Below are 13,655 nucleotides of genomic sequence, written 5' to 3'. Positions count from 1 at the left end.
ACACTATCTATTCCATGTAGCACATTAGATGGAATAGAGTAATTATAAACATATTCAATCAGTATCTATTGAGTTCTCTTACATATTGCTATGATGGGACAGAGTAGTAGTTAGCAGATTTATAATAGTATGAAGATATGAACCTTAATACATAGACAAATAGGCTATTCAAGTATCTGTCTATCTAGGTAAAGAAAAATAGCAGTCTGGACAATGAAAATTAGTTTGCAAATTCATTTCTTTCCATTTTGGCCCAGCTTTTTTCCCCATGGATATCTTGCATCTGTTATATAGCATCACTAACTATTTATTTATTATCTATTATGTATCAGGCACTGTGCTAGGTACTGGGAACTCAAATACAACTAATAAAACAGATCCATATATGGGAATGCTTTTTCCCCTGCTATATTACAAGCCTACTACAGGCAGAATTGTTTTTCTCTTACCTCTGAATCCTCAGTATCCTGCACTGTACATAGTACAAAATAGGTACTTAATAAAGTTTTGCTGATTGATTTTCATATATCGTAATATAGAATGAAGGCATTTCCATATGATTAAGCTTTATTTTCCTTTTAGGGCTAGAAGAATATTAACTACATAGCCATCTGAGAACTGAGGGCAGAAAATCCTCCCTTTGTGAACTTCCTATATTCTTTAACTTCAGTTTATTTGTTCATACTGACCTGGCACTACACTATCATTGCCAAGAAAAATGCAAGTGGAATTATGAAGAGTCAGACATGACTTAAATGATTAAAAAACAATATTCTATTTGAATTTATTTTATTTTGTTAAATATTTGCCAAATGCATTTTAATTAAGATGCACTTGGTAACATGGCTAGAAGCATATTAGACCTCTGTTCTACATTACTTCAACATATACATACACTACATTATTTGTAATGTACACTGCATACTACAAACACAATTATGCTCTACATTAGTACAACACAGAATTATTTAGATATTTCAATATTTCCTAAGGTTTTGCAATAGAGGGAACAATTTCTAGAGTCATTTACCAGCTGATAGGGTTCTTTCACTAATATTTCCAAGGACCCACTTCAGAAAATAATACTCAATATTTCTCTTACCTGAGATGAAGTGACCTTTTAGTCCACTCTTCACATTCTGCCTGCAGATTCTGGCAATGAGGACTGATCTTCCCTTCAAAGAGCATTTCATCCACCTCTTGGAATAACTGCTCAACTTTTTTTGTTGTGGCTTTATCAAACTCCTAAAGCAGCAACACAAATGGAAGTTTGTTTGTTGAAATTTTCTTAGGAAAGAAGTATTTATAACCTGAAAGTATATTTTAATTTAGTAGAGGTAATAATTTCATAAAAGATACCACAGTCACCCTTAAGGATATACCCAATTCCTATTACAAATCCCAACGATACAGGTTTGTCTTGAAATTTGTGAGTAGATTGAGACAATTTGGATCTTGCATAGAGATATGCAAGGAACTCAGGAAGCCATCTATGCATAGCATTCTAGATCAGAAGCAGAAGGAAGACAATTTGGTGTATCACTCTCATTTTCTAGACCCCTAGATGGGTACTGGAGGCAGAACACTTAACCTGAACTTCAAACTGAACTCAAATCTGACTTCAAATAACTATTTAACTGTGTGACCCTAGGCAACTCACTTAACTACCATGTACCTCATTTTCCTCTTTTGAAAAATTGGAATAAAACAGCACCTACCTCCCAGGGATGGCTGATCCAAGGATAAATTAAATGATATTTGTAAAGATTTTTGCAAACCTTAAATTGCTATATAAATGGTAGCAACTGTTACAAAAAAGGAAGCTGAGGGCTGGGGAAGTTTAATGACTTGGCCAATATAATAGAGGTAGTATGTGTCAGAGTTTAAACCCAGTTACTCTAATTTCAGAGATTATGTTTTTCCCACTGTATCATGCTGCCTCAAATTCTGCAGTCAGATCATAAATGAAAATTTTAAAAGGAAATCACCATTTTTCAAGCACATATTTTGTGCCAGAAACTATACTAGGTGCTACACAACAAATATTATCTCATTTGATCCTCACAATTATCCTGTAAAATAGGTGCTTTTATCACCAGCATCTTACAGGTGAGGAAAATGAGGCAGACAGAGGTTAAATGACCTACCCAGGGTCTGAATCTGGGAGCCTCCCTCCCTCCAGGGTCAATGCACTATACCATCTCACTTTTTCTAGGTAAGTTTACAAAATACTGATCAACATACATCATCTGTCCAAGAGGAGACTGAGCTTCGTTCAGTAGATGCACTTCTTTCAGTAGTAACACTCTGTATTCCGGACCAAGAATTATTCAAGTCTGTGGGGGTGGTGTCCCCACTCGACAAAAGAGGTGAAACAGATTCACTGGAGAAATTAAAGCAAATGGGCAAGAATAACATTTAGAGAGAAAAGGAATTCATTGGATAGCTTTATTCTTTTTGCGTCTCATTTCTTTTTTTCTTTTTGGTTTTACATGAGCTCATTTAGCTATCAAGTCAGCTATATCTGTATCAATCTGCAATCTGGAATTGTAACTTTCTTCCATCTTCCACTTAAAAATCCAATTCTTCATCATAATATGGAGGTGAATTTATAAATCCATACCAACAGAGGGCAATCTTTGTCAATGTTCTAGCAAGCAAAAGATATGATGAATATGAGTATGACAAAGTTACTGTGTGTCTGTTATCTGAAATGATAATAACTTTGGTAAATTTTAGGACAGATTATCATTAGAAGGCTAGCCAACAATCAATAAGCTTGTCAGCCACAAGCAACCCATGAAAAAGTAACATCATGGGAAAGAAACTATTCTCAGAAAGTGGATATTTACATGGATATGTGTGTAAAATTAGGTATCACATATATTCTAAAAAATTCAGTTATTCAAAAAAAGTTGAGCATTTAAAAAATTGATTACTTAATAATTAGATTATATATATGAATGTGTATGAGTATATATATACCAAGTTGTAGAGATTATATATAATATATATATATGTATATATATATATATATCAATAATCAGTCAATTAGCATTTATTGGGGACCTATTATGTTCCAAATACTGTGCTAAGTGCCCAAGAATACAAAAAAAAAAAAAAAAAAAAAACCTCCCAGTTTGTGAACTCCTTGGGGTTAAAAAAAACAAACAAACTGGGAGGTGGTGTACAAAAAAACTATGGATACATTGGTAGATAGGATAAATTTGAAATAATCCAAAGAAGGAAAGCATTAGAATTAAGGGGCATTAGGAAAGACTTCCTGTGGAAGTTGAGTCTTTAGCTGAAATTTGAAGGGAATCAGGGATCTAGAAAACAGAAATGAGAGAAAAAGCATTCCAGGCCTGGAGATGAGCGAGTGAAAACTCTTGGTGTCAAGAGGCATGTGGCATGTTCCAGAAACAGCAATGAAGGCAGGACCACTGGCTCAAAGAGTACAGGCAGAGGAGTAAGGTGTAAAAAGAAGGGAAAGGCAGAAGGGAGCCAGTTTATGGCTTTCAACAACAGAAAATGTATTATATTTGATACCGGAGGATTATATGTGCATATATAACCTAGTTACTGAGGAATAAATTTTTAAAGTATTCAATCCTTGTTTTATATTCTTGTTTATGTATACCTAATCCTAGACTTAATCTATATCCCTATCTATATCTTGACTATATTTACATATCTATATTCATACTTTTATATCTATAGATAATATCTATATTATCCTTATCGATCTACACATACACCTCCAGATCTAGAATTATAATGAAATTCAAGTGACTTGTTCTTAATCTTTTTGTGCCATTGATCTCCTTCTGCAGCCTGGTGAAACATACCCCTTTGGAACACCATTTTCAAATGTACAAAAAAAAAAAAAAAAAAAACCTCCCAGTTTGTGAACTCCTTGGGGTTAAAAAAAACAAACAAACTGGGAGGTGGTGTACAAAAAAACTATGGATACATTGGTAGATAGGATAAATTTGAAATAATCCAAAGAAGGAAAGCATTAGAATTAAGGGGCATTAGGAAAGACTTCCTGTGGAAGTTGAGTCTTTAGCTGAAATTTGAAGGGAATCAGGGATCTAGAAAACAGAAATGAGAGAAAAAGCATTCCAGGCCTGGAGATGAGCGAGTGAAAACTCTTGGTGTCAAGAGGCATGTGGCATGTTCCAGAAACAGCAATGAAGGCAGGACCACTGGCTCAAAGAGTACAGGCAGAGGAGTAAGGTGTAAAAAGAAGGGAAAGGCAGAAGGGAGCCAGTTTATGGCTTTCAACAACAGAAAATGTATTATATTTGATACCGGAGGATTATATGTGCATATATAACCTAGTTACTGAGGAATAAATTTTTAAAGTATTCAATCCTTGTTTTATATTCTTGTTTATGTATACCTAATCCTAGACTTAATCTATATCCCTATCTATATCTTGACTATATTTACATATCTATATTCATACTTTTATATCTATAGATAATATCTATATTATCCTTATCGATCTACACATACACCTCCAGATCTAGAATTATAATGAAATTCAAGTGACTTGTTCTTAATCTTTTTGTGCCATTGATCTCCTTCTGCAGCCTGGTGAAACATACCCCTTTGGAACACCATTTTCAAATGTACAAAAAAAAAAAAAAAAAAAGCCATAGGATTACAAAGAAAAGCAGTTATATTGAAATATAATTAGAAAACTATTTTTAAAAGTCCACTGACTCCTGGTTAAGGATTCCTTATCTAGATTTAGTTTTACATTTTGTCTGTAGTTGAAAGGCTGTGTGGTTTAATTGGTAGAGTAGTGGCCTCAAAGACAAAAAGATCTGCCTCTGTTAAATATTGACTGTGTGATCCTGACTAAGCCATCTTAGCTCTCATTAATCCAAGCAACCCTCTAAGACTATAGATTACAAAGAAAATTCCAACCTACTTTGGCAAAATAGTTTCTTCTCCTTTGGAGTGCCTTCCACCAATGAAATCACCATTCTAGTCCCTATAGACAGAATTAGATTTGGGTCTATAACCTTTCTAAGTCCTAGTTTTCTATTTTAAAAATGAGGCTATTGGACTTGTTGATTTCTGAAGTCCATTCCAAATATCTATCTATGATTTTCAGAGAGACAGTATGATGTAAAAAAAAAGCTGGTCTCTGAGCCAGAAAGAACAGGGCTCAAGTCTTGCCTTGACAGATAATGAAATCACAAATATGACAAATCATACACAAATATGTCTCCCTCTCTCTGTCTTCTATGTACATATACATATACACATAGATGTATTATATGTACATATATGTAAATGTGTGTATCCACCTACATATATATGTATATGCATGCATGTGGGTGTATTACACATGGTTAGATATTTTATTTATATGTACACATTTTAAATATTGTATATGTGTATATATATATACATATATATATATATACACATTATATCCAATATATGTAGCATTTGTGTATCATATACACATTTATGCAAATATATATAGTATACTATATTATTACTATGTTATAATAATTAATATTATACTATACTATACTACTATGCTATGCTATGCTATACTATACTAATAATGCAACCACCATAGTAAAGTACCTACCATATTATTCTATACTATACTATACTAGACTATTTTTATATTTCTAGGATTTCCTAAAAATGTTGTTTAAGGTTTTCTACTTTAATAGCTTTATAACATTTTCTAAAGACTAAGAAAACACTCTATGATGCTTTACTTTTATACATGTAAGGCTTCCACCTAATATTCTTCCCTACCACATAGCCAGCACACATTTCTCCATTCTGAATTCCATAAGAAATCACAAGTTTATTCTTACCACTTATAATTATGAATGGCTTCCTGCACATTTTTGGTGAAATGTTTAGGAAGAAGGTCCTTGCTCTTCACAGTAAGACGTTGCTCCCCAGGTCCTTCAGTTAGTCCTTTTCTGGGAAAAACAAAAACAACAAAACATAGAAAAAAGAGGAAATGGACATTAATGTATTTGCCATACTTAAGAATCTTTACTTCCAGAAAATCTAATTACTGTGCATTTTATGATCAATTTACAAACTCTGACAGAGAAGCATTTCTTTATATAGGTGCTTCTCTTGCCTTTTGTTAATTTTAAATTTAAATACAAAATGAGAGAAGAAAAAAGGACTTTTCCATGTATACAGCAGAACATAGAGGATTTAATATAAATCAACAAATTTCCATTCTGTTTATTTTTTAAAATCCATGAAATAAATACTATATACCATTTTCAAGGATACCTACTTTTCTAAGCTTCCATTTAAGTTTTCATTTGTTTTCTGTTGTTGCACTTTTATTAAGTATTTTCATGTTTTTCTACAATCAACTTAGCTCATCATTTCTTATATTCCATCACAATCATATGCCACAAGTTTTTAGCCATTCCCCAATTGAAAGGCATCCACCATTTTAGCCAATCTGATATATGTAAGATGATATCTCTTTTCTTCCTATGTATCATTTTTTATTGAAGTTTTTTATTTTCAAAACATAAGCAAGGTTAATTTTTTCAACATTGACTCTTGAAAAACCTTGTGTTCCAATTTCTCCCCATTCTCCCTCCCTTCCCTGGATGGCATGTAATCCAATATATGTTAAACATGGTAAAAAATATATGTTAAATCCAAATGTTTATACAATTATCCTGCTGCACAAGAAAAATCAGATAAAAAATGAGAAAGAAAATAAAATTCAAGCAAACCACAACAAAAAGAGTGAAATGCTGTTTAATAATCTAGCCAAATGACTTTCATCATCACAAGATCATTGAAATAGGCCTGAATCAGTAAGATAGTATCTCAAAGTAGTTTTAATCTGTATTTCTCTAATCAGTAATTATTTATAGTATTTTTTCACATTACTATATATATTTTTGATTTCTTCATTGAAAAACTTCTCTTCATATCCTTTGACCCTTTATCAATTGAAAAATGCCTTTTATTCTTAAAAATTTGACAAAATTCTTTACATATCTGAGAGGTTGTCTGTGGAAGTTTTCCTCCAATTTTCTACTCTACTTCTAATCTAGTTTAGTTGGTTTTATTTGTATAAGAATTTTTAAACTTAATACTGAAATCATACATTTTACTCCTCAATTCTCTACACCTTTGTTTCTTCATATATTATTCTCCTATCCATGAGACCTGATAAGTAATATGTTTCACAGTCTTCTGATTTTCTTGTGATAACTTCCTTTTATCTATATTATATATCTATTTTATCCTTATTGTACTTAGTACATGGTTTAAGATAATGGTCTATGCCAAATTTTTGCCAAACTGCTTTCATGCTTTCCCAACAATTTTTACCAAATAATGATTTCTTATCCCCAAAATGTCAATCTTTTCATTTGTCACACACAAGTTACTATAGTCCTTTACTATTGTAAATTGTATGTCTATTCTGTTCCATTTATCTTTCTATTTCTTAACCCATCTCAAATAGATTTGATATAAGATGATATATATTTACAATTTAATTATAATGACTTATAATTTAATTTAAAGCCTAATATTACTGAATCTCTTTCTTTTATATTTTTTCATTAGTTTCATAGAAATTCATGATTTTTTATTCTTCCAAATGGATTTTTAAATTATTTTTTCTAACTTGGTAAAATAATTTCATAGTAATTTCATTGGGATGAGGAGCTTTGCTGTGATCATTCCACAAGAATATTTATCAAGCAAAAACAAAAGCATGTTTGAACAAAAAAACAACGAAGTTTACATTCAGCAAGACACTATCACCTAATAGAATAAAAGTCTTGTTCCTCTGACATGTGAGTTTCCACTATCAAAAACTGAAGTGGTATTCCCAGGATGGGTTTGATCCATTACATCATCCCATCCCAGAGTTAGTAACCAATACTTGATAAGTCTTTCATTAGGAGAGGTATGAAGCTGATTTCATGACTATAAGAAGTTCTCCCATTACTTTCCAGGACTCCCAGCAAAATGTAGTTGAAATCAGTCAATCAAGTAATTAATCCATAAACGAGTATCAATTGCTAGACTATGTATGTGGCACTGGGTTAAAGATTAGAGATGGCAAAAACATCGTCCCTGCAAAAACATTCAAGGAGATCATACTCCAATGGAGGAGACAATATGGTAATTTCAGAAAGACAAATAGGTAGCTCAGTGAATAGAGTGCCAGATCCAGAGTCAGGAAGACCTGTGTTCAAATGTGGCCTCAAACACTGGTCAAATCAACTAATTTCTATTTGCCTTAATCCACTGTAGCAGGAAATGGTAAACCTACTCCAGTATCTTTGACAAGAAAATCCCATACAAGCTCACAGAGAGTCAGACATGACTGAACAACAACAATCTCAGAGAAGGCACTAGCACCTAGGGAAATCATAAAAGGCATTCTGTGAAAGGCAGGTTTTAAAGCAATTCTTTAAGAAGGTCAGAGCACTTAGGAGGTAGAGATGATGAAAGAGGGTATTCCAGGAATGGGGAGCGTGCAAACACACTGAAGAGGAAGCAATGAATGCAGTTGAATCATATAGTGTTGTGTCAGGGAATAAAATGTAACAAGACCGGAAAGCTACAAAAGAAAAAAGGCTTTAAATGCCAAATAGAATTTTTCAATTTGTCCTTAAAAGTAATAAGGAGTAGGATAGCTCAACGGCAGCGTGGATAGAGCATCAGCCCTGAAGTCAAGAGGACCCAAATTCAAATACAACCTCAGAAACTTAACACTTTCTAGTCATGGGACCCTGGATAAGCCACTTAACCTAACAGCCACTGAGGAGGAAGGAAGGGGAAGGAGAGAGGAAAAAGAGGTAATAAGAAATTTTCTGCAAGGTAGGAATGGGGAAAATCTGGTCAACTCTAAACTTAGATTAAGATTTTAGTAGCCTCATTAATTTTGTGTGGGATTTTGAACAGTTGCTTAGCTTCTCTGGATGTCTCAATTCCCTTGTCTATAAAACGAAAGGCTTAGATTAGATCTGCAAATAATTCCAGCTCTAAAATTCTATGAATCCAGATACATGAGTATGCACACATATAGTTATAAGATTATTTAGGTAAACTCAAATAAGACAAATATATCCTAATCTTACAATAAATCCAGAATTCCTTTCTACCTGGTATCTAGGAGTTGGTCATTGGATTCAAATTTAGGATGCAAATTCTTTAATCCTATTCACTTGCATGACTGTGAATTTGGGTCTCCTTCAGCCCAGGTTTATGATTTGGAAGGAAGTCCTTTGAATAAAGTCCAAACAATGAATGTCAGTATTACTTCTTAATTTATAATTTTAGAGATGAGTTTGGGATAAGCACTAGGTGTAAATAACTTTCTCAGAGTCACACAGCTAATATATGTTAGAAGCAAGATTGGAACCTAGGTCTTTCTGATTGAGGCCAATTTTCTACTCATTACATCATGCTGCTTTATTTAAGAGAAAATGGTAATCGAAAAAATACCTTTTAAGTTATGGAACTTGTCCACTGGAATGCATTCATTGTTAATTATTAAATGTCCTTTTGTTGAACCTTCTGAAAACTTCAGTTTAACTCCAATTAATTCTTGGTCAGTATGTATTAATAGTTTCCAATGCTATGGGAGGTCTATGATTTTTCATGGAAATAAAATGCATACAATATAGATCCCAATTTCTTATACTGTGATTTGTGACCCTAAATCTGGTCTCGTAAATGAATGTGGGAGTCATGAATTATGATTTATTATCAGTGTTTGATTTGTATACCTATTTTTATATCCATATACTGGGGGTAATGTAAAAATTTGGGGAGCAAAAAAAAAAGAAGTCAAGTAGAAAAAAGTTTAAGAAATTCTGATCTAGAGGACTACCAAGTACATGCTCTGTCCTTGTCATCTCCAGTGGACTGCTGAACATCTCTACCAGAATGTTCCTCTCCTAGAGATACCAAACTCAACAGCCCTGAGAAAGAACTTCTTTTCTTTCTCCCTAAACTCATCTACCCTTCTTTCAAGTTTCCCTATTTATGTTGAAGAAATCATAATTCTTTTAACCATCCAAGTCCATAACCTTGGGGTCATTCTAGACTTTTCACTCCCCCTGATTCCCAATATCTAATTAGCTTCCAAGTCCTATTGAATTAATATCCTCGACCTGGATTGTTTTTATTTTCCTTTTCCCAGTAAGCCAGCCTAATAATCCCTTCATTTATCTCCTTAATTATTACAACAGCCTACTAATTTTTTCTCCCTGCATCCATTTTCTCTCCATTCTTCAACCCAGTATCCACACAGCTGCCACATTTCACACCTTTAAAAACCCTGTTCCAATTAAGTCCCAACCCTTCAGGTGTTCATTACCTCTAGAATAAAATATAAACTCTTCTCTTTAACAGTTAGAACTCATCCCAGTCTTGCTCCATGGTTACCTTGCTAGACTGCTTACATATGTTGTACTTCCCAATATGTACTTACCATTGCATCCAAACTCACTAGATTTTCTGCATACATGACCTTTAATCATTCACCCTCAAGCTCTCCCACAGGCTATGTTCTTCATGGCTTCAATTCTGCCTCTTCCATTCTGTCTCTTGGAACCTGAAACTCCTTTCAAGGCTCAGCTTAGGTGCCATCTCTCTTTGGATCCCTAGTTGTTAATGTTCCTGCCCCACCCCCAAATCATTGTGTTTATTTCATGTACACTTTGCTTGTCCTTATCTTTAAACAAGTAAAAAGTCCCTAGCAAGGGCCTTGAAACATACTATCCCTAATAACCAGTATGCTGCCTCAATAAACATAAATTCTTAAACTTCAATTTAAGGCAAACCTCATGCCTAAAAGAATATAATAGAAAACTGTTGGAATCCTAGTGTTAACTCAACTTGAAACAAGGTGATAACTCAAGGGAGATGTTAGAATCCTAGCGTTAATTCAATGGAATTGATACAATGCTTATTGGTTCACACCTTAGAGCAAGTCCTTACAAGGTGATAAGTCGCTAATACTAATAGAAACAGTGCTTGTGTTTACACCTTTAGAGAGCTCATACAAGCAAGAAGTATGTAAGTACTCATTGGAGTTCACACGTTTGGGAGATTTCAGGGTTTAGTATGAGATATCTGAATTCACACCTCCCTTAATCCCTCCCTCGAAGCGGAGGAGTAAACCTTTGGGAGATGATATATAAGAAGCGGATTCAGTCAGGAGTTCAGCTGAATTAGATTGAGATAGGAGTACTCTGGGAGGAAGCCCACAAGCCCACTCTCAGAAGCAAGTCAGATTCATTCCACCTTGGTGCTGGCTGGAGGCTGAAGAAAGCGGAGGCAGAAGCCAAGGACAAAGCTGCAAGAGCTCTTAGAACCAAGCAGAGAGAGGCCTCTAAGAAAAACTAATTGGGCTATATTGGAGACAATAAAAGAGCTGAACTTTTAGCACCTGGCTGCATTTGGGTGATTATTATTGATCTGAACTGATACTAAGGCTGCCTCCACAAAACCTCCCCAAGAAACCTTCTCCCAGAGAGAAAACCATTATTTATTTTAAAGACGAAAAACACCACAGAAAACAAATAAAAAAGAACATAAATAAAATAAAATAGAAACACATAAATAAGACATTATCTATAATCAGTGCCTGATTAAGAAAAGATGTGCCATTTCTGGTTTTCCAAGCTTTTTTTTGGTGATCCTCCACACCTGAAATGCTTTCCCTCCTCATCTGTACTTCCTAGTTTTCATTATTTTTTAGTTGTCATCTTCTTGGTCAGTCCTTCCCATTCATGTCTGACTTTTTGTGATCTCATTTGGGGTTCTCTTGGCAAAGATGCTAGAATGGTTTCCCATTTCCTTCTCTTAACTCATTCTACAGATAAGGAAACTGAGACAAATAGGCTTAAGTCATTTACCCAGAGTCACATAGCTATAAGTTTCTGAAGACAGATATGAACTTAGAAAGATGAATCTTCTTACTCTATGTCCAGCACTCTGTCTATGAAGCTGCCCTGGCTTTCCTTAACTCCCACTTAAAAGTCCATCTTCTATAGGAAGCCTTTTTCACCCCCCTCTTAATTTTAGTCCCTTTCCTTTGTTAATTATATTAACTTATTTGAATATCTTTGTTTGTTTGCTTTCTCCTCCATTAAACTATGGGCTCCAAGATACCAGTTTTGCCTCTTTTTATACCTCCAGAGCTTTGCACAGTGCCTGGCACATAATTGTCACTAATACATATTTACTGATTGACGACTAAAAAATTAAAAGTCATTTAAAAATAAAGTGATTTGGATATTATACCTTCAATTCACTGGGAATTAAAATGGGAGCGTAGAAAAAATACCCACTGGATTTGGAGTCAAAGGACTTGATTTAAGGTCCTGGTTCTGCCACTTCCTATCTATGTGACCTTAGGCAAGCTTACTCCTCCATAAAATGAGAGAACTGAAGTCCAATCCTTTTCAGGTCTGAATCTATGATCCTTTAACAAGGCAATACAAACTATTAATGATATTTGTAAATCCCTGCCAATTACTGAATATCTCGTAGTTGAAAGTTTAGAAATAGTTGGGGAATTAAACAGTTACAGAAAATGTTCACATTTCATAATGAATCAATGAGTATTCATTAAGAAGCACTTATCTATGGAGAGACCATGTAGTGTTGTAGACAGAGAGCTGGCCTTAAGGTCAGAAAAACCTGGGTTTCAGTTCTCCCTTTGACACATTCTTGCTTTAATCACTTGCTCTAGACAGCCCTCCAAGACTATAAATTGCAAGAAATGTGCCAGCTTTCATTGGCTAGACAAGTTAGATTCCTTACCTGGGGGTTTCCTTTATTAATAAAATTAAATATATGCTCCTATATTAATAGCACTTATTCCTATACTAATAAAATATCTCTATGTGTATTAAGTCCTGCAAATACAAAGAAAAAGCAAAAACAGTCCCTGTCCTCAAGGAATTTCCATTCCAATAAGAGAGATGACAAGTATATTAAATAAGAATATAGTAAGTAGATAAAAGTGAAAGAAATTATTATTTCTTTCCTGTATTGAGGCCCAATTATTAAATTAGGACTAAGGATTTTCCCCTTCCTTTTCTTCATTTAGAAACCACCTTGGTAAAATTACCCATGCATATAACCTGTAAATAAAAAGCTACATATATATAAAGAATTATTTATACTAATGAAATCACAAAAAAGAAAGAAAGAAAGAAACCACCTTGGTAAGTAATTCAGGCAGTCTTTGAAGTGCAGGGCTCATAATGAAATGAAATCTTAGGCTAAATTAACCCAACTGGAAAACTCAGATCTGATCATAAGATAAAGAAATGTTAGGTTAGGTGAACTAACTTAGGTAAACTGATTCCAGCCCATTATATTTTAATCAGATAGATCTAGGTAGAAGTGGATTCTCTCTTTTATCCACTAACATAATTAATAAAATGATTAATCACCCAGAAACTGTCTCTCAAACTTTTTATACATCATTCAAAGTAAGCTTATAAGGGGGAAACAGTAGGAGCTGAAGGGAACAATACAAGCCTCCTGCAGAAAGCCTCAGAACGAAATTCTTTGCCTTTGTTTTTTCTTAACTTATTGCCCATTCAAGATGTTTTCTTATTGTCTCCATGGTGAAGTTCATTGTC

The 13,655-nt window shown here is 34.0% G+C and overlaps 1 protein-coding gene across 2 annotated transcripts in view; it reads right to left on the bottom strand.

Annotated features, from left to right (window-relative positions):
• FAM149A (family with sequence similarity 149 member A) overlaps positions 1-13,655 on the bottom strand; it is a 47,115-nt gene that overhangs the window by 25,425 nt on the left and 8,035 nt on the right. The window contains exons 2-4 of one of the 2 annotated variants that reach the window (XM_051964272.1): positions 5,856-5,966; positions 2,245-2,383; positions 1,103-1,245 (exon numbers count right to left, since the gene is read on the bottom strand). In XM_051964272.1, coding sequence (XP_051820232.1) covers positions 1,103-1,245; positions 2,245-2,383; positions 5,856-5,966 — 393 coding nt within the window. Of the gene's footprint in view, positions 1-1,102; positions 1,246-2,244; positions 2,384-5,855; positions 5,967-13,655 lie in introns of those variants that run through there. The other variant, XM_051964273.1, reaches the window with a different exon arrangement.

The sequence above is a fragment of the Antechinus flavipes genome, chromosome 6 (assembly GCF_016432865.1).
Source record: "Antechinus flavipes isolate AdamAnt ecotype Samford, QLD, Australia chromosome 6, AdamAnt_v2, whole genome shotgun sequence".
Taxonomy (NCBI): Eukaryota; Metazoa; Chordata; class Mammalia; order Dasyuromorphia; family Dasyuridae; genus Antechinus; species Antechinus flavipes.
Note: the sequence above shows the minus strand (reverse complement) of the source record. Positions and strands in the feature narration are given on the sequence as shown.